This window comes from Manis javanica, chromosome 13, assembly GCF_040802235.1.
Source record: "Manis javanica isolate MJ-LG chromosome 13, MJ_LKY, whole genome shotgun sequence".
NCBI lineage: Eukaryota > Metazoa > Chordata > Mammalia > Pholidota > Manidae > Manis > Manis javanica.
Window position 1 is genome coordinate 50,727,384 of NC_133168.1, and position 27,265 is coordinate 50,754,648.

Sequence of the window (27,265 nt, forward strand, 5' to 3'; positions counted from 1 at the left end):
TGCCAGGACAGGAATTCTGGCTCAGCCACTAAGTAGCTGTGAAATTCTGGGCAAGCTACTGAACCTCTCTAGTTATCTAACATACTGCACCGTAACAACACAGACACCCATAACAACACCTACCCATATAGATTCTTATGTAAGCAATACATGAGGCAATCCATTCAGAGGTCTTCACACACTTCTTCTGTAGACATTACCTGTGTTAGTATATGTCTTTTAAAGAAAGTAACTTAGTTATGAAAGCAATAAACTCTTTTGATTGACATAAGTTATAAAAGTGTAGGTGCTTTAAAAAAATTTTATGGGCTTCAGTCAACATTGGTGCTAACAAATTATTTGCTTTGCAAATGATGAGTGTTTTTTAATTAAGAGAAACTAAATAAATGAACTAGATTTTAAGTCATTATTTTTCTCAGGATAAAAACACGTGGGATTAAAATGCTGAAACTTCATGCCTGAAATATCAGCCTAGTGCTACCATTTCTCCTTAAAAGAAACACCTTATATACAGACAGAGCTAATACTCAAACTATTTAATGCCCATACAGAACAGACGCCAGTCAAATTACCAGGGCAGACAGGCAGAGCATCAGCCCTGCTTACACCCATGGGTCAAAAAATATCACCTGTAATGGAAACAATGACCCTCTTCTAAGTTTTCTTGTATTTAGCGCAAAATTGACACACCCGCTTATAGGAACACAAAACTGTGTCCACTGTGCCATGCCACAACGACAGGCTAGTGCTGTTTCCCCCACACAGACAGCTCTCCGATCAGTCCTGCCTCACCTCCAGGTCACAGCTGTACTCAGTGCCATCGAGGAGGGTCACTTTACACGGGACAGTCTTGGTCTTCTTGGCAGTTTTTTGAGAGGGCTTCACAGCTTGTAGCTCATTGGTCTGTACTTCCTTTGTCTCCCTTTTTGCTACTTCCTCTGATTTGTCTTCCTGTATTTCGTTTACCTTCTCTTCTTCTTTCTCCTCACTTAGTTCTTCAACAGGCTATTGATGAAAAAAATTAAGTTCATACTGAAGTTAACCAATTTGCAGAAGACAACATATTAAAAGGAAAATTTTTAGTAAGAACTGTGATTGTTAAAACACTGTAGGCCTAAGACTTTTAAAAACTTCAAAATTCTGTGAGAAAAGATATTTCCCATATCTTCTTTCCCCCAAATCCACTGCAACCTTTCTCATGTTGCCAATTTGGTAATTTCAGCATTCAATTAATAAGCTATATCCTGTAACCACAATTTAAATATCATTTCAATAATAAAATTTCCAGTTATAATCTCATACCACGGCAAAACCTAGGCTACATTAGGTAACTGACTTGCACACACACAGAAATGTACTTCCTCCTACTTCCTAAAGACTTAAATAAATCAAATCAAAGAGGTATAAAAGTACATACTATATTCTGTACAGCAATGGACACCATCAGCAGAACAGAAACGCATCCTACAGTATGGGAGAATATATTCATAAATGACATATCCGATAAGGGGCTAACATCCAAAATATATAAAGAACTCACATGCCTCAACACCCAAAAAGCAAATAACCTAATTAAAAAATGGGTAGAGGATCTGAACAGTTTTCTAAAAAAGAAATTCAGATGGTCAACAGGCACATGAAAAGATGCTCCACATCACTAATCATCAGAGAAATGCAAATTAAAACTGCAATGAGAGACCACCTCACACTAGTTAGAATGGCCAACATCCAAAATCAAGGAACAACAAATGCTGACAAGGATGCAGAGAAAGGGGAACGCTCCTATATTGATGGAGGGAATGTAAATTAGTTCAACCATTGTAGAAAGCGACATGGAGGTTCCTCAAAAAACTAAAAATGGAAATACCATTTGACCCAGGAATTCCACTCCCAGGAATTTACCCATAGTAAACAAGATCCCTGATTCAAAAAGACATGTGCTCCCCTATGTTTATTGCAGCACTATTTATAATAGCCAAGATATGGAAGCAACCTAAGTGTCCATCAGTAGATGAATGGATAAAGAAGAGGTGGTACATATACACAATGGAATATTATTCAGCCATAAGAAGAAAACAAATCCTACCATGTGCAACAACATGGATGGAGCTAGAGGGTATTATGCTCAGTGAAATAAGCCAGGTAGAGAAAGACAAGTACCAAATGATTTCACTCATATGTGGAGCATATCAACAAAGCAAAACTGAAATAACAAAACAGCAGCAGACTGACAGACCCCAAGAAGGGACTAGCAGTTACCAAAGGGAAAGGAGGTGGGGAAGGTGGGTGGGAAGGGAGAAGAGGATTAAGGGGTATTATGATTAGCATATAATGTAGAGGGGGTCACGGGGAAGGCAGTGTGGCACAGAGAAGACAAGTAGTGACTCCATAGCATCTTACTATGCTGATAGACAGTAACTGTAATGGGGTATGAGGCGGTGACTTGATAATAGGGGTGAATGTAGTAACCACAATGTTGCTCATGTGAAACCTTCATAAGATTGTGTATCAATGATACCTTAATCAAAAAATAAGGAAAATTAAAAAAAAAAATTTTAACTACTTTCACAGTAATACTAAGACATGTACAAAAAAAATTAAAACAAAACCTGATTCATTTAACATTTTGAAAAAAAAGTGGTGAGTAAACTGCTGTCACTTTATTAGCATTATTCAAGGCAAGTAACATTAAACTATCATTGACTTGGTTCACCCCATTCGCTTGCATTGACCCAAAAATAAAAAAGGCCATTTTACTTAAAATGTTCTTGATATGAAGTGATAAAAGTTATTACGTTTTTAAATTTCTACTAAATTTAGAGTACACATCTCTTTAGTATTCTGTATCATGGGATGGGAAGAACCCATAAAGTACTGCTGCTGCACACTGAACTGTGAAGGTTGTCATGAGAGGAAGCACTTATGCAACTGTTTGAGTTGCAAGCTCAACTGGCCACTTTTTTCATGGAACACCATCTGAAAAAATGACTTACAGACAAAAAATACAGTGGCTCAAATATGGGTATATAAAAGAACATTTTATTTAAAATGAAGTGAGATGACACTTCAAGAAAAACAACTAACAGTATTTGTTGCCAAATATTTGAGCTTTTAAGAAAAAAAAATAGGAAAACATATCTGCTACTATGAGATTGGTAGCTTTTCAGTACTTAAAACTTTTTTGATAAGCTCTTTGGTGATATGAACAAATGTCAACACTATTATATTATTAAGATCCTCAAATTAAGTAAGTCACTGTTTTCAAAATGACCAATGTATGATGTAACAAAATCATGAGTGGGTAAAAAACCCATGCATAATGCAAAATAGACCAATACATGAATGTAGCAGGGTACAAGTAGTTCATTTATGTGGTTTCAGTTTCCACACTGTAACTTTAAGAAATCACTACTTGTCCAGTTTTGGTGCAGTATAACAAAGAAAGACATCTATAATTATCTGAAAAGGCTATTAAAATACTCCTCCCTATTCCAACTATCTTTATGAGGCTAGATTTTCTTTATATATTTCAGCCAAAATAACATATCACAACAGACTGGATACAAAAGTATATATGAAAACCCAGTTGTCTTCCATTATGCTAGAGAGTAAAGAGCTTTGCAAAAAATGTAAAACAATACCACTCTTATTAAATTCTTTTGTCTTGGGGGAAAAAAAACAAGTACATACTATTTAAAAGAGGAGGAGGCAGAATTCTGAGAGTATCTGTTTAAAAGAAACAACTTTTTTTTTTTACGGTTTGCATATATAGATTTTTTGCTTTGTCTTATTATTTTGGAGGGTTTTAAAAGAAGTAACAAGAGAAGGCTGGGCAGACCATCCAAGACCCACATTCCAGATATAGTAAGCTGAAGTACTATCTTAACAAAAGAACTCCAGGAATGATTCGAAACAAATCCTTTCTGGTACGTGGTTATGCCATCAAGCTTTCATTTCCAGACAATCACTTCTTGAACCTACCTGTGTCTCAGGACCGCTCACCAAAGGTTTCTCTTCTTTGACATCAACCTTAACCTCTTGTTTTCTCTGAGCTATTTCTTCAGCATCACCCTTGGCCTGCCTTTCTTCAGCAGGAAGAGATTCCTCTTTACCTAAAATCTGTTCTTCCACAGCAGCTTGGGTAGGCTCTTTTCTATCTCCTCCATCTTTGGCCAAGACTAAGTTGTAGGACTTTTGTTTCTTGAGCCATGGGGGTATGAACCGAGATATACCCCTGCTCTCAGATGGATCCTTCTCTCTCTTGCGGCGGCGTGAACTATTTTGGCTTTCAGCTGTAGGAGATGACTGGGAACCTTTTTCCTCCTCTGGACCAGATGACTGATTCTGCTGATTTTCCACCACTTCGTCGGGGTCCTCCTTGGTTGCTTCTGCTCCTAACTGGTCAGATTCCTCCTTAACTTCGGGTGCAGAACCTACTTCAGTAGTCATGGTCACAGCTTGCGCTCTAAACAGAACAGAATTCGCAAAATGTTACTTCACAAACTCTCCCAGGTTTAGTTTGGAGGCAAAGAGCAGGGTAAGGAAGGGTGGGAAAGATGATGGGGAGAAAACAGGGAGAGAAAGAAGGTTCTTAAGCACAAGAGAAAAAAGGAGATTACTACTCCATCTTTGAGAATTCTCTAACAAATCTAAAAACCAACACTGACGTCACAACAGCTGTATAGATGGAACTTAAAATCACCAAGAGCTCTAGAGAGAGTGCTTGCTTTTATTGGGTTTTATAGCTATTAACAAAAAATTCGCCCCCCAAAAAGCCATTTTTTTAAGGTAAATAGCTTTCCTCTATAGTTGTTATCCTATTATATGAAATGGTACTGATAATGTTATAAAGTACTGAGCTACACTTCACAGCTGCATATGTCAAAACTAAAATTAGGGGTTATGGAAATGAATTTTAAATGTTGGGGGCTTCACAGTGAGAGATTTAAACCTGGAGCAGAAATGTATTCTTTTTGTTCCAATATTAAATCCTATAATTCACCATCATTATTCCAATGCAAAAGTTAAGTCTTCTGGGAAAGGTATTCAAATGATAATTCAAACTCCAAACCTTCCACCACCACCCAACCTCAAACACAGTTTTCCTTGTATGTAGGATTATAAAAAGAGTGTCTAGGGGCCCCTAATCTGAATCAAATGAAGACATGGGAGGATGGAAAAAGAATGCATGTAATGATTGATCCTATCACAGCTAATGAAAACAAATTTGAAAGTAATTGGTTGTTTAAATTTTACACAAGCAAAGAGGGACTTTCAAAATATATCAGCAATACTGACAAAAAAAACAACAGGGAGGAATGGCAGAGACAGCACACTCTCTCCTCTCTTGCCAGTGATAAAAGTGCTCAGAGGCCTGGCCAAAAGCATAATTTCCCAGCTATCTTCAAAAGTGGTACAAAGTTGGAGAGCTCAAAACACACAGTACATTTCTTTGAGATATAACTCACATACCATAAAACTCACCATTTTAAAGTGTACAGTTAATGGCTTTGACTATATTCACAAGATTTTGCAACTATCACCACTACCTAATATGAGAATGTTTTCTAATTAAACATAACTTATTTTTGAGAACATTTTCATCATTGCAAAAAGAAACACTGCTTCCATGAATAGTTACTCTCTAGTCTCCCTTCCTCCCAACCTCTGGCAACCACTAAGTGTACTTTCAGTCTATGGATTTGCCTATCTGGGCATTGCAAATAAATGAAACTATACATGTAGCATTTTCACTTAGATTAATGTTTTCAAGGTTCATCCATGCTGTAGCATGTATCAGTATTATACTTGTTTCTTAAAATAGTTTCACCATCATTTTTACAAACCATGTACCTGTTAAAGATGCTAGTATCCAAAATACATTTTTAAAAATTCTTACAAATTAACAGTAAAAAAAAAAACCAACTTCAAAAGGGCAAAAGATTTGAGTAGACACTTATCCAAAGAAGATATACAGATGGCCACAAGCACTTGAAAAGATGCTGAACACCATCAGTGTTAGGAAATTAGGAAAATGCAAATCAAACCACAGTGACATGCCACTTCATCTATGCTAGCTGGCTATAATCAAGACAGATGGTAACAGGTACTGGTGAGCACATGGAAAACTTGGAACTCTCAAACAGTTCTGGCAAGAACATAAAATGGTGCAGCCACTTTGGAGAACAGTTTGGCAGTTTCTCAGAAAGTTAAACATATATTACCATTCTAACCAGCAATTCCACTCCCAGGTATATGCCCAAGAGAAACAAAAACATATGTTCACAAAAACACTTGTCAGTGAACATTCCTAACAGCATTATTCATAATAATCCAAGAATGGAAGAAACCCAAATGCCCAGCCACCACTGAATGGATAAACCAATGTGCTATGTGCACACAAGAGGATATTGTGAAGTCACAAAAAGGACTGAAGTACTGATAACACGCCGCCACATCCAAACCTTGGAAACACTGTGCTAGGTGAAAAAAGCCAGGTTCAAAAGTCTAATCTGTTGTATGATACCATTTATAAGATTCCAGAAAAGGCAAATCCAAAGAAACAAAGTAGATATGTGGTAACAAAGGGCTGGAAGGAGAGGAGAATAGGGAGCAACTGCTAATGGGTACAGGGTTTCTTTTTGGCGTAATGTAAACGTCCCAGAAGTAGACAGTGGTGATTGTTGCACAACCTTGTGAACATACTTAAAACCCCTGAATTGTAACCTTTAAAAGGGTAATATCTCAATGATAAAAAATATTTTTTAAAATGTTCATTTCTAATATGCAAAGATAAAAACATTCAGTCAGTCAGTCAGCCTAAATTTAACGGACACCTACAATGGGCCAAGTACTGAGCACATGAAGAGACTGCCTGCAAGGAGCTGAGGAGTGGGCAGTACAGACAAGTCAAGAGCATGTTGCTTAAAAAGTACATGAAACTTCACCAGATTAGGAGAGGAGGAGCCATTAGGCAGTCTTTCTGCAGAAGCTGACACCTGAGTTGCTTTAAAATGATGAGCCCTCATTGTTCAAGCAAGGGAGCCAGATAGTAGGCATGTGCCAGGCACAGGGAAGAGTGGAAATGTGAGAATATTCTTTCAATAGGAAACCCCAAGTACTGAACAAAAAATGCACTGTACAACTGAAGCAGGGGCTTGTGAGTGGGAATAGGAGGGAAGGAGGGAGGTGAATTAGTAATGATGAGCAAGCACAAAACAGAACGTGAAAGGTTTTGTGTATTATGCTAAGAAAGGTCTGGAGGATTATTTAAAGGCAATGAGAAGTCATACAAGCACTTTAAGTAGAGGAGTAATATAATTAGATTCACATTTCACATAGTCCAATCTGGCTGTGAAGTACAGGTTGAAGAGAAGAGACTGAAATAGACGTGCAAGCGGCTGCTCCAGTAATCCCGGCATGAGAAGATGATGCTCTGTACTAAGGCAGAAGCATTAAGACAGGGGGTAAAAAATGAATCTAATGGTAAAGAAGTAGACTGGACATGACATGGTGTCCACGCTGAATATGGCAAATCAAAAAAAAGAAAGAATCAAGAAAAAGTCCCAGGTCATGGGAGACTAGAGAGAAGGCAGAACTAGCCATGGAAATAGGGAACATGAGGAAAAGAGGGTCTGGTTGAGACAATAAAACTCAAATTCTGAATTCATTGCAATTGAGAAGTTTGTGGAGGTGTCTAGTTGGCCACTTGACACACAAGTCTCGAAAGCAGGCAGAGTGTAGGCAGGAGAGGTGCACATTTGGGAGTTGTCCCATCTGAGTGACAGCTAAAAGCACAGGAGACACTGACATCACCTAAAGAAATGTGCGGTTCGAGATCAGAGGGTCCTGATAAGAGCTCTTATCACCACCAATATTTAAGAGTCAGTAAGAAAAGGCATGAGGAAAAGAAATACATAGTGAGACAGAGGGATCAGGGGCAATACTGTCCTTGAAATGCTACAAAACAGGGAATAGTTAGGTAACTGTAACATGTACATGTCCAGTCTTACTTCTCATCCTTAGATATTTTTTTAAATTTATAATTCTATCCATGTTTGGAAATTTAGGAAGAGGTAAGGCAAACATATGTTGTAAAGTCATTATATCAACCTTCTTTCCTATCAAGAAAAAAGCTCAATATTATTACTGAGCTTTTTCCTCCTAAGATCTAAGATGAAAGCCCAGGTAAATAGCTTTACGAATGGCAACTCTATTCTAAGTTGCTGTTTTTCTCTACTTAAACTGTAAAACATACACAAACAGCTCTCCCATTTCCCCCACCACTCACCCCCACCTCTGACAACTACCAATCTCTTCTCTTATCTATGAGTTGGTTGTGGTTCTTATTATTTAAGATACCATATAAGAGAGACCATGCAGTATTTGTCTTTCTCTGCATGACTTATTTCACTTAGCATAATTCTCTTGAGGTCCACCCATGTTGTCAGAAATGTCAATATTTCATTCACTTTTATAGCTAAATAATATTTCCATTATAAATCTATATCACAGATTTCTTTGCCCATTCACCCATCAATACATTCAGGCTACTTCCATAGCTGGACAATGTAAATAATGCTGCAATGAACATGGATACATATATCTTTTTGAGTTAGTGTTTTCATTTTCTTTGGATAAATACCCAGATATGGAATTATTGGATTATATGGTACTTGTTTTTAATCTTTTGAGAAATCTCCATACTGTTTTTCACAGTGGTGGTACCACTATTAGACATTTAAAATTCAAAATAATGTCTTCCAGTAAGACCCTTATGAGTACCTGAATTGGCTCCATGTTGCACAAAAAAGTTTTTTTCCTTAAATTACCATTTTCTATGAACCCCTTAAGTAGATGTAATTTACATTAATCATGAAATGTGCAGAGTTGATTTTTAGCATATACTCTCTAATTACATTTTGAGAGTTGAATCAATACCCTGGCAAAAATTAAAATAAGAATATCTCTTATGTGTCCAAGTTAACCAGATAATTGGCAGCTCTCTAACAACTTAGGCTGTGAGAAGTAATCTGGAGATAAGTCAACTAAAGTTAATTTTTGGTCAAAATATTTCAGAACAAATGAAATATAAAACTAAAGCTTACACTACTGTGTTAAATGCATTAATGTTTGTGTTGTAATCATTAACAGTTATTACTCACTGCTTACTGTGTCAGACATCGTGCACATAATTACTAATCGTCAAAACATCCTACAGAATAGTTATTCCCACCATTTTGCAGATAACACACTGAAGACTAAAAGTTAAGGGACTTGTCCAGGGCTACCTGGGGGACTACACAGCTGTTTACACGTTTGTCACCTGCATTTCATGAAGCAATCACAGCTTCATTGTTTACTAATGATCAAATCAACCAGAGCCCTTGGCTCAGTCCTCAAAGAAGATTCACATCCGTTTGTGAAAATGACTACAGAACAACATGAATTTATTCTGTGATTCACTGTAATTAGCCCTGCCCCTTCCCAAATAAGAAATTTCTTATTTGAGTCCCCAACACATAGAAAATCATATTTGAAGGTTATTACTTGGCCACAGAATCACAAGTGAGCTGATGGACAGAATCTGAAGACAAGGTGCTAATGCAAAGAGCACAGATAAACCTGACCATTACACCTCAGAGAGTAACCCTCCCTCAGCCACTACTGCATTCCCAACACTTTTAAGAACCTTAAAGCTGATCAATGTTGTCCATCCAAATGGAACTTTTTTTTATTTGCCCATCCAAATAAAAAACAATGGAAATGTTTGGTCCGACTGTGAATAATAATAAGGGTGAATATAACTATATGTAAATAAGTAGTTCTTAAAATAGTGTCAAGATCAAAATACCTCAAACCTCAACACTACCTTCTTTGTTGGTAAAATGGTTTCTTGAACAAATTACCATCAAGAAAACATGATAACAGCATGTCCATTCACCATAATTATCATGACCTGTACTCTCAGAATCTGAAATGTGGCTAAGCCTTGAAACTCCATCACCCACTAAAATGAAAATTCCTACAGTGGAACCCAAGCCCTTCCACTAAAACGGAAGCCCCATGAAACTGGAATCTTTTTCTTTACTACTATTCTCCCAGCATTTAGATTGGCATGTAAGAGGCTCTGGATATTTACTGAATGAGTATTGTGAAATCATGTATCTTTTTATCTTATCAACTTACCATTTTATCTCATGAACAAGGAAACTGAGGCTCAGAGAGATTAGATTTGCCTGAGATCACAAAGTTAGATGCATGAAGCCAAAAGCAGAACTATGGTTTGCTAAATTCCAGCAATGCTCATTCCATTAAGCTTTAATTACAAATACCTAAAATCCACCATTAGTACAGTTATATAACATATAAAGTAAAGACTGTTTCAGTTATCAGCAACCAAAAAGAACATTACTATGAACAGGGGCCCATTACACAAGCATGTGGTTTTGACACGATTACATGTTGGCATGCTCCATCTGGGTTGATAAAGTGGTCATTATGGTAACTGCTCCATGAAGAAAAGCAGGCATCATTTAACAGGTGACAATGCAGAAACCATCACCAATGGAGGATCAGCACTGACTAGGTAAGGAGCTGTGTTATGCAAAACCATTCTTTTATCATAAGTTTAAAAATGGAGGTAAATTCCAAGGTGCTGTCTCTATCACTAGTCTGAACTACCTACCACTTAACAGTATGCTACTGAGAACACTGGCCCTTAACCAAGACCTACAGCAAGAAGAGCACAGATACACAACTCTAGATACTTATACAAAGAGCTCTGAGCAAGGAGTTCATGCTAAATTGGGTCCAAATGTTTCCTTAAAACCTTGAGAGAACCAGGGCTGCCCTAACAAATTCCCGTGTAGGGAGCAGAGAGGGTGCTGCTGGTCGCTGAGGGACTCTTATCCTCAGCTGAGGTCAGAGCAACAGGAGGCCTTTAATTTCTACCAACAGAGCTCCATCCACTAGTTAGGGGAATCAAGATTTACAAAATGAGAAAGCATGTACCTCTTAGCTTCAAAATGATGATGAGGATGAAGAGAGGCTTTCCTTTGAAATTTGGGAAAGAAAATCATGCAAAAATAACAATAGTATTGATAATGTGTGCAAAGTTCCTATTCGGTCACCTCCTAGGTCTGCCAAAACTTGTTTTCATCCATTGTGACTGGGCAAAGGATCTGTCGAACAACTTTCTGATACCCAGAATCACTTATGTGTATCTCCCCAAATGGCCTAGAGCCCAAGAGGTATTTTAATATCCCATTACCTTCCCTTGAAGCATCAAATGTGAGAAAAATAAAACAGCAATCCCAATATAGGAATGATTCAGCAGGCACCTAACTCTACTTAGGAAATAATAAGAGTGATGCTTTCCAAATATATCCAACATGTAAAAGGAGGGGAGGAGGGAAAAGAGAAGGAGGAAAGAGAAAAAAGAAAGCCTGGCCTGGAGACTGAGAAGGAGTAACAAAAACAGGCTGACTCAAAGCAGACTGCAAGTCATTCTTCTCCTTGGTAGGTTTATTTTTCTCAAGTGGCAGGTCTAAAAAATAATGTCCCACATTTAAAGTACAACTATATTTCAAAGGGACCACTGGTTAGTTTAAAATACCTATATGGTGAGGCTAAACAAAGTTGTTTTTTTTTTAATAATCCAATGTTGTCCACCCTAGTTACCTTAATAATACCCTATATCGTTTGATTCTTCTTAAAGGCATAAGAAGAACCTATAAGAGAGACAGAACTATTTCTATAAAGATATAAGCTAGCATCTGGTTTAAATTAAACCCACATATACAAAAGATATGAACTGTTGCCTTTTGCTAGTTCAAGTCTAGGCAGGATCGGATTACATTCAGACCATGTATTTCCTCCACCCTTTCTCCTTTTTAAAGAGAACCCAAATTTTGCTCAGCTTTTCTCGCCCTCCACATGCATGCCAGTGGAGGCTGGTTCCAGGCCAGGCCCCAAGGCAATCATCTACTGGTCTAGGGCAATCATGTAGTCCTCCGCCCTGTGCCAAGGAGACATGCAGGAAGCCTGTTAGTGGGCTCCCGGAAAAGATTCCTCTCTTTAAAACGGGCCACAAGTTAGAGGTCTCTCTTCTGTGTCTGAGACATGACTCCTGGAAATGCTGTTGCCACCTTGAAAATCCATGAAGGGAAGGAGGAAGCCTGAAGACAAAGTGACAGCTAGTCGAGGGCAGTGGCAAGAGAATTCCAGAGAAGAGGACCAGCCCCGAGTCCCAAGCTTGAGCTTCCTGTTACATGAGATAACATCCTACCCCCTTGTTCAAACAATTGAGCTAGGGGTTTCAGTTCCTTGCAGCCTCTACTAGCCGCTGCATATTCTGAGGCAAGCAGCAGAGGATAAGCCCTGGAAACCAGAAGCGCACCCAGAACTGTCTCCCCTGGGCTTTATGACCCTCCCGCCTGAGGACCATGGTTGTCAAAACGTTCCATTTTCTCCAGATGCTGAATTTTTAAAAGCCTAGTATCTGAGTTAAGATTAGTTAGGTAAGTCATTAATTCTTTATTCCAACAACTCTAAATAAGAATGAAACAAAACAAATCTTAAAGTTCATCAAAGTATAAAAGATTTCCATTCTTCATATACTGGAGAGGGAGCTATATGAAAATCAAGGCACAACTTTCAATAATGTCCAATTCAGTAACACCCAGGATAAGTGCTAACAACCCTATTTGTTTAAAGCAAGTCGTTGCTGTTCTCATTAAGAATTATGTCAAGAAAGGGATCTATGCCAGGCAAAGTCTTCTCCACAAGCAACTGGGGTCATCCCAGAAACAGTTACCTTTTCCTGGAGTAAGAGTTCAATTGGCCAGAGCACTGCATAATCATTAAGGATGACAATACTGGTCATCATGATTCTCATAATCAAAATGCACATAACCTTGTAGCATTGGGCACTCCAACAGTACACACTAATCAAGGTGATAGCGACATCCAGAACCCTGCTGGCATTTCATCAACCAATGACTCACACTGAGTTGTGTGGTCAGATAAATAGATGAACTTCAGTTGCTCAATTCCTTCTCTCAGATAGGCCTGTAATTTCTGTAATGGCCAGAGCTGGAGCTATATTTTTTCTGTGCAAAGCTAACTCATGTTTGGATAAAATAACATAGTAGTTTGGGGATGAAGACTCGGAACTAAAGAGACCAGGATTAGAATTCCAGCTCTGCCTCTTATTAGCCATGTAACCATGGACAAGTTAGTTAATCTTGCTGAATTTGTTTCCTCGTAAGCAAAGCAGGGATGTAATACACAGTCACTGGGTGGCTCTAAGGATTAAATCAGATGCTCTACATAAAGAGCCTGGCACATAATAAATTCATAATAAATGGTGGGCCACTGTCACCAAACAGAGATTCTGAGAAAAAAGGAACTAAGTCTGTTTGTTCACTAAAAATAACAATAGCAATAGTAGTAATATTAAGAACAGAAATAAAAATAATGGTAATACCAATTACTTGTTGAGTACTGTTCTAGAGACTCTGATGTAGCCATTTCATTAAACTTTACAACCTTTTGAGGTTAAGAATTAAAATTATTCCCATATTACAGATGAAGAAGGAAAAAAAAGGATAAATAACTTACAAGAAGCCACATGCCCAATAAATGAAAGAGCCAAGATTCAAAGCGAAGGGTCCAGTTCCAGAGACCTTATGCAATACTGTCACCAATCCCAAAAACTTCACTATTGTAAAACCAATACCTAGTACTGAGCACCTAAAATAATGCCTGACACTCATTATCTGTTGCAAAAGCAAAAATCAATAATCAATACTACCAATAATACCATCAATAATCACTAAAAATAACAATAGCAATAGTAGTAATATTAAGAACAGAAATAAAAATAATGGTAATACCAATTACTTGTTGAGTACTGTTCTAGAGACTCTGATGTAGCCATTTCATTAAACTTTACAACCTTTTGAGGTTAAGAATTAAAATTATTCCCATATTACAGATGAAGAAGGAAAAAGAAGGATAAATAACTTACAAGAAGCCACATACCCAATAAATGAAAGAGCCAAGATTCAAAGCAAAGGGTCCAGTTCCAGAGACCTTATGCAATACTGTCACCAATCCCAAAAACTTTACTATTGTAAAACCAATACCTAGTACTGAGCACCTAAAATAATGCCTGACACTCATTATCTGTTGCAAAAGCAAAAATCAATAATCAATACTACCATTTAAGGTTTACAATCATAAGCAACATGTTCTAAGCCCTTGATAAATTTCACCCACTTTCAATATGTGGGTTGTATCAGTATCTCAGCCCCTTCTTTCAAAGCAAATGTTTCTCAAGTACTTTCGTAACATGTATATATATATTATACACACACCAGATTCTAGCAATATTGATTAAAGAATCCTGCTCTCAGCCTAGTGGGGGGACACAGGTAGCAAGATTAACATTAATATATATTCAACCCAAGCAAATGTTTCTCAAGTACTTTCGTAACATGTATATATATATTATACACACACCAGATTCTAGCAATACTGATTAAAGAATCCTGCTCTCAGCCTAGTGGGGGGACACAGGTAGCAAGATTAACATTAATATATATTCAACCCAAGCAAATGTTTCTCAAGTACTTTCGTAACATGTATATATATATTATACACACACCAGATTCTAGCAATATTGATTAAAGAATCCTGCTCTCAGCCTAGTGGGGGGACACAGGTAGCAAGATTAACATTAATATATATTCAAACCAGTTGTCCCTAATTTATCTTGGAAATTCAGATTCAGAAATTGTTATTAGTTTGAAAAAAAAAACAAGTTTTAAAACTACCATTGTCATCTCTTCAGGAAGTCACACAATGGTCCCTTCAAGGGAAATGTTAAACACTCATGAAATACAAATAGGCATCTCTCTTTATAAAGAGCATTTGATTCTCATTCTCAAGAGCGTTTGCTACAGACATATTTGTTTGTCACTGAAATTTAAGTAAATTGAGTAAAACCCAAGTAAAACAGTCCTAGTTATAAATTTCCTCAACACCAAAAATCCAAAACAGATTCATTTTTGAACTTGCTGGGCTGACCAAGCCTCCAGTTGGTAAAAAATGTGGCTCAAGGATGACTACAGAGTTAACATAAAAAGAAATACAAAGGACACAAAAGCATATGTGCAAGATAAAAATTCAGAATGGAAAAATCCAAAAGGTTAATCATGTAACTGCTGAGCAAGACTATGGGCACAGAGGTATACTCACATACCTGTGAGGAGAAGAGCAAACTGGTATAGAACCAACGGAAGTCATTTTGCCAGCAGCTATCAAAATTCCACGTGTGTATATACTCTAAATCATTTACTCTGCCTGTAGGAATATGTATTACAGATATATCTGCACATATATAAAATAGTTATATACAGATGAGTCACTGTAACATGGTAATAGCAGATCAGTGTCCATCAATAGGTGACATACTACATTCACACCAACAGTAATATGTGGCTATAAAGAAATAAAGAGGCCAAGTTTCCATCTCAATTACAGAAATATCTCCAAGTCACACTATTAAGAAGAAAAAGCAAGATTATAGCACATGATATACTATATCTTATGGATGGAAAGCAAAGCATGTGGGAGGTATAAGTAAGTGACTACACATGCACATATACACCTGTATGTACATAAAGAAAATAGGGAAGATTATAGAGAGTAACAGTGATATGGGGAATGATGGATAATGCTGAGTAGATGAGGTACAAAGGCACAGATTTGGGAGACAAAGTTTTCACTAAGCATAACTTTGCACAAACTGAAGCACCTAAATACTTTATTAGGAGGACAATATTTATGCTTAAAATACCTTATGCATTAAGTGAACCCAGATTTTTGATCTGCTTCCTTAGAGACAACCCAATCGCCAAAAACAACAGTGCCACCTTGCCCTATACAGAGCTCTGGCCTCACAAATGAACAAACAGTATGGGAGCAAAAGCCTTCCAGGATATTTCAGCTCAGCAGCAGTATTTAGACTCAAATAAAATTGATTTGCTAGCATATGAAATTTAAGATTGTCTCTACACCCTCAAAGAACCTGATTTCTGCTATCCTCCAATTTAGCATATTTCACGAATCACCCCTCACCCTATACAGACTGCCCTCATAAGCAGGGATTGCTCAAAACCTAAGCTTTTAGAGCAACTAGACATCTTTTGAAGTGTATTAATTATTCTTTTTTTTTTAAAACCACATACCTATGTTAATTCCTGAGAAAACCTTGCCAGATTTTTTATACTTTTTCTCCTCAGTGTGGAGTTAAAACAAAAAGTTATCTTTTGTTAATAATACGCAAGTAGGCCAAAAAAGATCATTCCTATTCTCTGCTAGAGAAGGGGAAACAGGGAACTTGGAAGTAAATTTCTCTGAAAGTTGAGGAAATTTTTTTAAAGGAGAGCAAAGCAATAAGAATTTAAATTTCTCATTAAATAAAATTTAGAGATTTAAATTTCTAAGCTGATCTTACTTCAACATCCCCAATCTCTGTCAGTAGCTTCCTCCTCCTTTATAGGAAAAAGCAGGAACAAAATTGCCCTGCCAAGCACATGGATATGTTTCCTGTCCACACCCTTTCCCTGCCCTCCATCTGCTATGTTCACAGGAAGAGGGTGAAACTTTTGTGCACATGATCGACTACACGTTCCTAGGGTAGTGTATGCATCCGGGTGGCTTCTCCATGAACTCTTTTGGTGTCCCTAGCATTGGGGGAACCTTTGGACTACCATCATAAAACGTTCTATAGAAAAGAAAAATACACAACTGCGCAGATTCTTTCAGTGACATCATAACCAGGCTCAAACGAGAACAAGGCTACCACCGACCAGCTCTCTTGATTATAACTGACACCTGGGGGTATACATTCTCTGAGCTCATCCCACAACTAGCTTAGCATAGGATCCTTACCCAGCCCCATCATACAATTCACTTGGTATCAACTGGTAATCTACAACCACTCGAATACTATTTCTGGGCAAATCAAACTCTAAGTTCTTTAGCTAAAAGATAACACTGGTTTCAGGAGGCTTTTCCCCAATAAGCTAACAACAAATCCACCAAGGTTAACTGCACGGGATAAAGGCACAGGCTGCAGACGCTGCATTTTAATAGGTCATAAGACAAAAGCCTGTCAAATTCAATCAACTCTCCACAGGATGACAAGGCTACCAAGCTGGAGCCTACACTGAACTCACTTTTAAATCCTCTTCTCCGTTAAGCTTTGGAACACTGCAGTGGACAGGCATAAATATGTAAACCTTGTCAAAAAACATGCCTTATTTTTTTTAAATTTGGTCATTAGCTCTTCTGCCATTTTAAATATGAATAGCACAACGAAAGAGTTATACCAGTGTATAGCATCTATTCTTAAAATGTGAGACTATAAGCTGAGTGATTTTTCTAGCTTAGGTAAGCAGATCAAAATGTTGATGCCAATCCTCCACCAAACGTGGCGTACAGTGCATATGGACCCTCTAAGCCTGGCATGGTAAAAGCAATTTTCCCCAGGCAGGAACCACAATGGAATTAGAGACATGTAATTTGGAATGTTTAAAACCTTTTTTCCCCCAAGTATTTCTACTCTGAGCATTAGTTTAGTTTAGAACAACTTTATTAATAAGAGTTTCAAATAAGTACTTTTTACGTGATGCTAGCTACTACTAGTTTTTATTTCAGCTAAATATATTTGTTTCTTTGCAGGTAAGATTCTCAAAATTCTTTTGTAAACATGATCTGGTAGAGGATCCTGCTGAGGAATATGCCAGGCATTCAACCTTTTAAGTACACCAAAGCATTCAATCCAACTAAATGTAAGTTTAAAATTTCCCTCCCCAATGCTGTGATCCAGCTTTGGTGCTCACTACAGGTCATCAATATAGGAACACTACAAAGGCCATGGATGGGGCAGGGACGGGGGATTAGGGTGGTTGTCCGTGTAATCAGCATCAGCTCCACAGTTATTTATTCAAACACCCAACTTGCCAATAATTTGAAGAGACAATTCTTTGTTAGGACTAAACATAGAAACTCCAACCTCACAAGTACATATGTGTGCGTCCCCCCTGCCCCACTCCAAATTGCTAAAGTGTAAGCGCATTCCCTGCGGTGTCAGAAACAAAGAAGGACCTCACAGAGATCATCTGGCCTTAAAGAGTAGTACTGCTTTCATTTTGTTAAAAATTACCCTGAAACAAGCTTCTTTTTGAAAGAAGGTCGTTAGACTGGTAAATTACATCAAGAAAAAGCAGGGAGATAATTTTTTCCAAGAGTGGATGTCAGAATCTGGGCAACATGGTGAGTTTTCACATTTTTTCAATGTGACAACAGATAAAAAATTTAGTGAAAGATGTTGATACCTGACCTTACTTATCCAGTATTTATTTAGACTATGACAACATCAGAACAATATACAGTACTAGGTAACTGTTAATGACCACTATCTGCAGATGGTAACAAATGTGAATTCAAATCCCTGCTGGCCACAGTACAACTTATTTTAATCAAACCAGTTAGCATGAAAATGAAGCACTGAATAAATTAATTAAGATGAAATCTGCCATGATTTAACATGTTTAAAATAACTGTATACTATTAGCCTTACATAGTCCTCATTGTGCCTTAGGAACAAATTAACTTTCATATAGTATATTAGACCACTGAATAAATCAATTGTGAAACAGCAAGACAAGTACATAAAATAAACCCACTAGTTGTATTATTCTCATAGATCAATATCTAAAAAGGCAATTATCCTAAAAATAACTTGACAAAATCCAACATCTTACTAGAAACATCAAACAAGTACACTGAAACTAAACTCAGACCAGAAAAAATTTTTTCATAGAACTTGGTTCAAATATAACAACTTTTTTCACTTGCAAACAGTGTACATACCCAGATTCCATGTACTCTGTACGTTAGTACTTTCCAAATTTTCAATTCCCTGGATACTGATAGTCTTAAAGGCAAACTTTCCTCAAAAGCAAAAATAATCAGGCATACACCACAAACCCCAAATGCTACAAAAGTAATTTCCTAGAAAAATCTCCCCGATGAAATACATACGCAGATTTTTAAAAAGTACATTGAGCTCGTTGTCTGCTGCTGCCTGTCATTAGAAGACTGGAAAGCTGATGGAAATCCAGCTTCCAAAAGCTTAATGAGCAAGACTGGCCCCACCCAGGCCAGACCCTGCTGGAAAAGAGCATGCTCAGTAGAAAAAGCCCAACCTGGTTCCAACTTACTTCATTCCTCAGTGAGAAAAACCCATGTGGGTCAAAGAAAAAGTCATCTTCCTGCTGCCTATGCTGCCCACGAGATGAAGAACGCTTTACATGAAGAACAGTTTTCATGATGCAATTGTAATTCTATTATTCAAATTTTTATAATTCCACTATTGCTAAAAAAAATTTTCCTCCGTTTTTGTGGGTATCATTTTTGCTTTTCTGTGAGTTTGTACCCCTCAACTTTGTTTCTATTTCTGTCCTTTGAATCCACCCTACAGACACCAAAAGTGTATGTATACAACATGGAGTCTAATAATCTAATCAGCTTTATTTAAACTACTATAAGCTGATATATACATTTTCTGATACAGACCATGCAAATACATAGTCCAGTTATCAACATAAAAATGAACTTTGTGATTCATTTGTACAAGAATTTGCTCACTCATTCTCATTGTATTTTAAAATGGAGGCTCGTTTTAATCTAGATTTATAGGTACCATCATATATATATATACAGTTACAAAGCTGCAAAAGTCCTGTTTTATTATTATGCTGTCAATCCTTAACTGAGAAATGATGGGCACAAAAGGTAATCCTACGTCCATTTGTCATATGAATACAAATACATATGGAAGCAAAGTAAATTTAAAGTTGCTAAGGGAAAATGTATTAATTTTAAGATTCGGGACAGCGAGATCAGAGAAGCAGCTAATCTTCCACCAATCCCCCGACACCACTTTTCATTTCTACAATTTAAATTCTGGTTATTGTTGTTTTATTTCCCATGCAGACATTTACATTAACAAATCAGGAACAAGATAGGCAGACTCTGAATGCAAGTAATGAATTTTTACAACTTCACCCTGCTACCACACTGATCTCCTGGCAAGCAGCTCATTACTCAATGAGTACTATATGTTCATACTCACTTACAGAAGACTTAAAAAAATAACAGATCTTTTTTTAATTACAAAGAAAACACTTTAGATATTTAAATAAGATGTCACCTGTACCAACTGGTAGAGAAAAGGTATGGTTTGCTTTATGGGAACTTAATAAATTACAATTCAGTAGCAATTCTAAAGAGATTTATCTCTGTCAAAAATGAACAGATACAAAACTTACAAAAAAGAAAAAAATAATAATTCTATATAATGAAGTAAACTTTCCTATCCACTATAAAATTTTCATTGATTCACAAAAGGGCAATCAGGTGATTTTTACAGGAGAGCCAATTTTATTCTATCCAATTCATCATCTTTCATTCAGATTACATCCATCCTTTTTTAAAATGTTACATGTATTTTTTAATAAATAATGCAGTACAATGGCAGATTTATTTCAATATACTTACTTGGAACAATATTGGCTGCAAACCTTTATTCTGAAATGTATTGCTCTGTCTGTGGAATCCAGAAGTCCCACAACTACTGATACACAGCCCTGAATCAGGTGAAGTTGACATAGATAGACCTCTGCAATCCATCCCAGGCATCTCTCTACCCCAGTTTCTCCTGCCCTCTTAACTCCGCTACCGCTATGGACTGAACTGTCGTCATGTGTCCCCCAGCAGCCCCCCATCACCATCAAATTTAGAGTTGACACACTAAACCCAATGTGATGGTATTTGGAGAAGGGATCTTTGGGAGATAATTATATTTAGATAGGGTCATATGGGTGGGGCCTTCATGATGGAATCAGTGCCCTTAGAAGAGACCAGACAGCTAGCTCATTCTCACTCTCACCTGCTCTGGTCTTGCTATGAGAGGACAGAGAAATGGCAGCCATCTAGAAGCCACGGAGGGTACCCTCACCAGAAATTGACCATGCTAGCACCTTGACCTTGAACTTCTAGCCTCAAGAACTGTGAGAAAATAAGCCTGCTGTTTAAGTCACCCAATCTATGGAATTTTTTATGGCAGCCCTGACTAAGGCACCTACTTTCTTAATTATGGGACCCACTGCTGTCGCTCATACTCCTACGGGCTTTAATACAAAAGATCCTGCTCATAATGCTTCTGAATCTCATGTTCAAACAAAGGTTAAGAGAATTAAGATAAAGAGAGTTGTATGACATTCTGATTTAGAAACAGAGCCATTAATACAGTAAATAAAACAAGAATCCAGAGTATATTTTTAAGTGAGTTCCCAAACTCATATACCCAATAGTGGTACAGCCAGAACCTGTACACCAGTTTGGTCTATCTTCAAAACCAATGCTTAGTAGCACCGGGAAATAGAGCAGTAAGCACAGCTGCCTTCCAAAGCCAGTGTGCTTTTCCACCGATGCTGTATTACCTCTATTTTAATGCCTTTGTTTCCTGGATGAGTAAACTGAAAACCCAAAGAATTGAAATAACTTTTATAAGGTTACTCAGTGGGTTACTGGCAGAAGTACACAAACCAGGTCCAGTGTCACTTAAATTATTCATTTCCAGTAAGATTTTAAACACATTAAAGTGCATATAAATACATAAGTTGAAACATCCACAAATATCTTAATATAAAAAAATCATCAATATGAATTTATATCCATTATATCTGTCTTGGGAAGATCCTAAATAGCCATGTTTTGACACTGTGTCATTATTCCTTTTTTTTAAAAGGGATATTAGAAGTTTATCCTCAGAATACTATATTTTTTAAGTAGTCAAGGAAGTTGGTTGGGATTAGGGTAAGGGACACTTTTCCCTGTTTTTGTATATGTGAGTTTGTGTCTAACAGAATTTTACCTTAAACCCAGCATGATAATTTCTTGGCTTTTTAAAACTGTCCTACAGGCTTTAATGGGGACAAAAAATGGAATTGAGTAGGATGTAGATAACCCAAAATATGAGTGCTCACGCATAGCTCCAAAACCATAAGGAACATAAACTCCAAAACCATAAGGAAAATAAAGTTAAAAAATAAAATTATCAGGGTTGCAGAAAGACAGAGGAAGACAGATCCTTTCAGTCTTCCTACCTTTATTCATCTAGCCTCTGCCTGAGAAGGAATCATCTGCCACACCAGAAAAAAAGCAAACACAATTTTCTGGCATAACCCTAAAGTAAGCTAAAAAGCATTAAAAAAAAAAAACCACCTGTTTTTGATTCTACTGACTTTACAGAGAATCTGACCTTCCATCTAGCAATCATTGTGCAAGTCTGTACCTACCCTCCCCAAAAAAAACAAGGGGTAAGTTTTAAGACTCTTTCAATCTGGATGAACGTCAACTAGTCTATTAAACTTTCTAACAGCCCACATTTCACAGGATCATTGCTATCTGATGTCAGCAAAAAGAAAAAAAGAACAAAAAAAAAAAACCCACTAGTTCCATGGCTTCTATGCCTAACTTCTCTTTTGAACACACATCACCACAATTTAACTTCTCTCAAGTTCTAAATCCAGAATAATTTGCATAACTGCACAAGTCATTTGCAAAGTTTCTTCCCTCCCACATCTTTAAAAATGTAACCATAGAAAGTACCACAGATTTATGAGACTCTGGGAAAAAAATATGCTTGTATGCACCCAGATTTTTATAGGGGGTTTGGTGAGAGAATAAGAGCAGGTTGGGAACGTATAATAAAAATGTTCTGAAACCATCTAAAAAGTGTTAGGACAAAGCTCTTAAATATTTTTTTAACTACAAAAGTCAAAAACATCACTACTAGAATTATACATTCAGACCAGAAGTAATCCAGCATTTACTCTAAAATGTATTATTTTCCCTCCACCTGTGTCTAAGAAACATTTGCTGAGTTCCTCCTTTTACCAGACACTGGTCTAAGCCCTTAGACTGGAAGGTTCTTGCAATACGAGTCTCCAAGGAATTCACAGGCTAGCAAATAAGACAGATACATAAACAAATAATGAGACCATGTGATAAGGGCCATAACAGAGGTACAGGAAGGGCACAGCAAAGAGGACAACTCCCTTGGGGAGGTCAAGGGAAGTATTATAGGCTTACAATGTTTGGGTTCATTTGTCTCTCATTTTAAATGAACAAATGCTACTGCTAATAATGTGCTAATGACACACACCTTGCCTTAGGGAGTAAAGGAATAAAATAAAACCACCTATCATGAAGCCCATTACATACCAAGTAGAAACAAAGATCTTGCTAGCACCTGTGCAACACTCTACATATGAGTGAGCAAATTGGGGTTTTTACAGAATGACGAAATTTATAGCCCAAATAGCCTCTGCCTTTCACAGGTGGGCAACCTAAAGTCCAGAAGCTAGGTTACTTGTCCAGGTTCCACAGTAAGTCAGTAGCAGAAGCCAGGTTGGATGTCAGATCTAATCATTCCATTTTCTTTCCCTATAGCAGATTGCCCTGCCTGGAGGAGAAGGAAAGGGAGAGACACTGCTAAGAAGAGAGTAAGGAATAGAGAGAGGCTCTTTGTGGCTGGTCTGAGGACCAGAAGGAAAAAAGATCCCTGGAACTAGGCATCCAGCCAACCTCAAACACTACCCAGTGCTGCTTCACCCTCTGGATTTAAGAAAAACCTTAAACCGTCCCATTCCCCAAAAATTACAGGTTTCCAAAAATAAAGAGGTAATTGCCATGAAATCATCTACTTTTCCCAATCTGAAAGAACATTAAATTCATACTCAAACAGCCTGGATGTATTCATGTTGCAACTTAGCTAAATCTGTAAAATGAAGGTACAGCAGATAACCTGCCTGTGTAATGAGATTGCTGGTAACCACAGGACAATCACACCACCCCAGCTCCTGGCAGAGTGCAAAATGATATATGAAAGCAAGCTACTATGAAACATAGAATTTCAATGGTCAAAAAATTCCTAAAAATTCTTAAATATATCATTACATTATCCCTATTTTAAAAAATCAAATGTTAACATATAGTAATCTCCACCAATTCCATTTATCCATTTTTTCCCCAATTTGTGGAAAGAAAACTGCTTCCCCACACTAATCCACCTTCCTTAATTTCCCTTCTTTCTTTTCTCTCCTTTACAAGAGACCTTATTAAAACCATGTAATAGCAAACATATCAACACAAGGCTATTGTCAAAAAATGTGTTGTATAAAGTTACACTGCTTCTACTAGGGCCAGCTCGGAAAATATGGGGGGTACATGTGATAAACAGAGCACAGCTACACATCATGCCCTAGGCAGGTACAATGCCATCTAGGGCCCTCTCCTCTCTTCACCTGCATCTCAGTCTTCCTTCTGCCTGATAGGTGCCATTGGCACAGTTTGGGCACTTACTTGAGAACCCAGTGTACTTCAAATGCGACACAACTTTATTGGCTCCAAAATTTGAAACTGTAGCTCCACTCATGTCCTCCTCGAGCTTCACCTTTAACACTTAACTCTCCAAACTTCAATTATAAAAGAATACCCTAAGCACTAGGGCTAATAATCTTCTCAATCCACAGCCCCTAACCCACACAAAACAATGAACAAAATACATCCAACATCAAACCAGAGTACTCACCATTAATTTAACTCACTACTTTTAATGCACTTTTACTGTTGCCTATGAGGTCTTGATTTTAATTCTGCACTTTTGGGTTTTGCTAAAATCTGTTCACCCAATGAGGAATCTTTGCTTACTGATAGCTGCTGAGGATACAAACCTGTGAAAACTTGGTTCCAGAAGCACAAGAGAAGGGTATTTAAATAAATAACTATACTGCAAAAATAGTAAAAGCCAGAATGTAGGCATAAGCAATTAAACAGTAACTGACTTCATTAGGGAAGAATGTTTCCCAAAGTGACATTAAAGCTGACCCTGAAGGATAAGGAGGAGCTTAATGGGCTGACTGTCAGTGGGTATAGCACACTCCTCACCGTGGGAACAGTAAGTGAAGGGCACACAATCGTGACAGATAAATGCATTGCAGAGAACGTTCCGTACCTCATCTGCCTGGAACACAGGGTGGGGAGTGGAGGAGATGGGACAAAGCATGCTAAGGTCAGATGTTCGAACTCTATCCTGTAGCTAATGGAAATTAATATTAATTTTGTAATTCTGAACTGGCAGTCATGTGTGAACAAGTGACACAATGAAAGGAAAGTGGTTACAATGAGCTCCAGGGATCACAGAAATAGCATCTAAACTAAGACAGAGGCAACAAAGATGCAAAAGAGATGGAGTCAGTAAGGATTTTAGTAGATAAAGTGGACAGGACTTGATAGAGAATTGGACTGTGGGAGTGAGGACAAACCAAGTTCCCAGGTTCCCAGCAGTCAAAGCTCAGATACTGTTGCCATTAACTTAGGGAATGATTTCCAAACAGTAGAAAACAGAGATGAAAGAAGCACAAGCTTCTTTATTTCCCCTCTTTTTTTTTTATTCAAGCATTGGTGATAAACAATCTTATATTGGTTTGAAATATACAGCACAGTGGTTCAACAGTTACTCATATTATTAAATCCTCACCCCAACTAGGGCAGCTACTATCTGTCAACAGAGGAAGACATTACGGAATCACTGGCGATATTCTCCATGCTGCACTACTATCCCTGTGACCACCTTATATTATTATTGAGAATTTTTGTGCCCCTTTATCCCCTCATCCATGGTAACCACCATCACTTCTTAGTGTTTGAGTCTACTGCTATTTTGTTCGTTCTGCTTGCACAAGCTTCTACTTTTAATGCATGTGGATTTGTGATCATGTGACATCCAGATGGAAAATCAGGATGGTTGGAGATACGTGTCTGAACAGAAGAGTTCAGGTTTCTATGCCAAGATACGGAACTTCTTAGTCAATCAATGTTATTTCAAGCTATGGAAGTAGATGAAACACCAGGCAAAACAGAGAAAGAACAATGCTCATAATAATGCATCCCCAGGCAGAGAGCAAGGAACCTATAAAGGAGGCTGGGAAGGATCAGCGTAAGAGAAAGACAGCAAACCAAGAAAGTATCTGCCAGGAGGAAAGAGTCAAGCTGGGGAAAGTGGACAACAGGGCCAAGTGCAGATCACTGCAAGCAACCAGGTTTTCCAAGTGTGATGACAAGAGTGCTGGTAACCTCAAAGGACAAGTTCAGTGGACAGTGGCAGAGAAACCAACTAGCAAAAGAAAAAATATTGAAGAGAGGAAGTAAGAGATAACTGAAAATTAATCACAAGTTTAGTGATAAAGGAAAAACTAGAGAAAAGGGAAGTAAGAACTGCATATTCAAGGCTGCAAGAAGATGTTAACAGACAGAAGATAACCTGATCACTTTGTTGGGAGCAAGCTTTTGTTGGGATAGACAAAGTGGGGACAGGTTCAAGACACAAAGGAGAATTTAAAAAATGAACAGCAGGTAGTTCACAAGAGAAAGCAGAAAAAGATCAAAACCACAAAAAAGTTTAATCTTGGACAGGAGGAGGGGTACCTCTACCCCAGAGGCCAAAAGGAAGGTAATTGGAAACACACATGGTCTGGAAAAGGTAGGGGGTGTTTAAGAAAGCTAGAAAGATAGGAATGCATCTACAGTCTTGTTCTCCATCCCAAATAGCTTTGATAACTTTGGAGCATTTTAAGGGAAGGGGAAAAAAAATGAAGAGAAAAGGGAAATTTTTTGAGAATAGATGGTAAGTATCCTAGAATATATTCGGTGATAATTTTCTAAGTATTCATGTCAACATATGATTCAAAACAGGTTAAAATGAACATTTTTCAAAATGAAAAGTTATTAGCATTTTAAACTTTTCCCTGCATAATCTTCTAGTATAAACTTGACTTATAAACCAGTATCTATTAAACCACCCAGAAGAATATAATCCAGTGAGTGCCATCTTCATACCAGTGTAGAAGCAGAGAAAAAGTTAATAAATAACTCACTGAACTCCCAAGGTTTGAAGAGGGGTGTTTTGTTCTGTTTTAACGATAATATGTTCCAAGGGCTTGGCTAAATGTATTTTACAAGATACAGTAACTATAACTAATTCCTATTCTCAAACTGTGAAGCCTGTGTCTCAATAAAATGCCAGTTTAAAAGACTAGACAGTAAAGACCACCATCACCAC

The 27,265-nt window shown here is 37.5% G+C and overlaps 1 protein-coding gene across 17 annotated transcripts in view; it reads right to left on the reverse strand.

Annotated features, from left to right (window-relative positions):
- The window catches only part of EPB41L2 (erythrocyte membrane protein band 4.1 like 2), a 205,661-nt gene that overhangs the window by 114,226 nt on the left and 64,170 nt on the right, over positions 1 to 27,265 (reverse strand). For 16 of the 17 annotated variants that reach the window (XM_073219613.1, XM_073219614.1, XM_073219617.1 and 13 more), the window contains 2 exons: positions 3,982 to 4,465; positions 793 to 1,005 (listed from right to left, as the gene is read on the reverse strand). In XM_073219613.1, coding sequence (XP_073075714.1) covers positions 793 to 1,005; positions 3,982 to 4,449 — 681 coding nt within the window. In that variant the 5' untranslated portion in view covers positions 4,450 to 4,465. Of the gene's footprint in view, positions 1 to 792; positions 1,006 to 3,981; positions 4,466 to 19,119; positions 19,216 to 27,265 lie in introns of those variants that run through there. The other variant, XM_073219615.1, reaches the window with a different exon arrangement.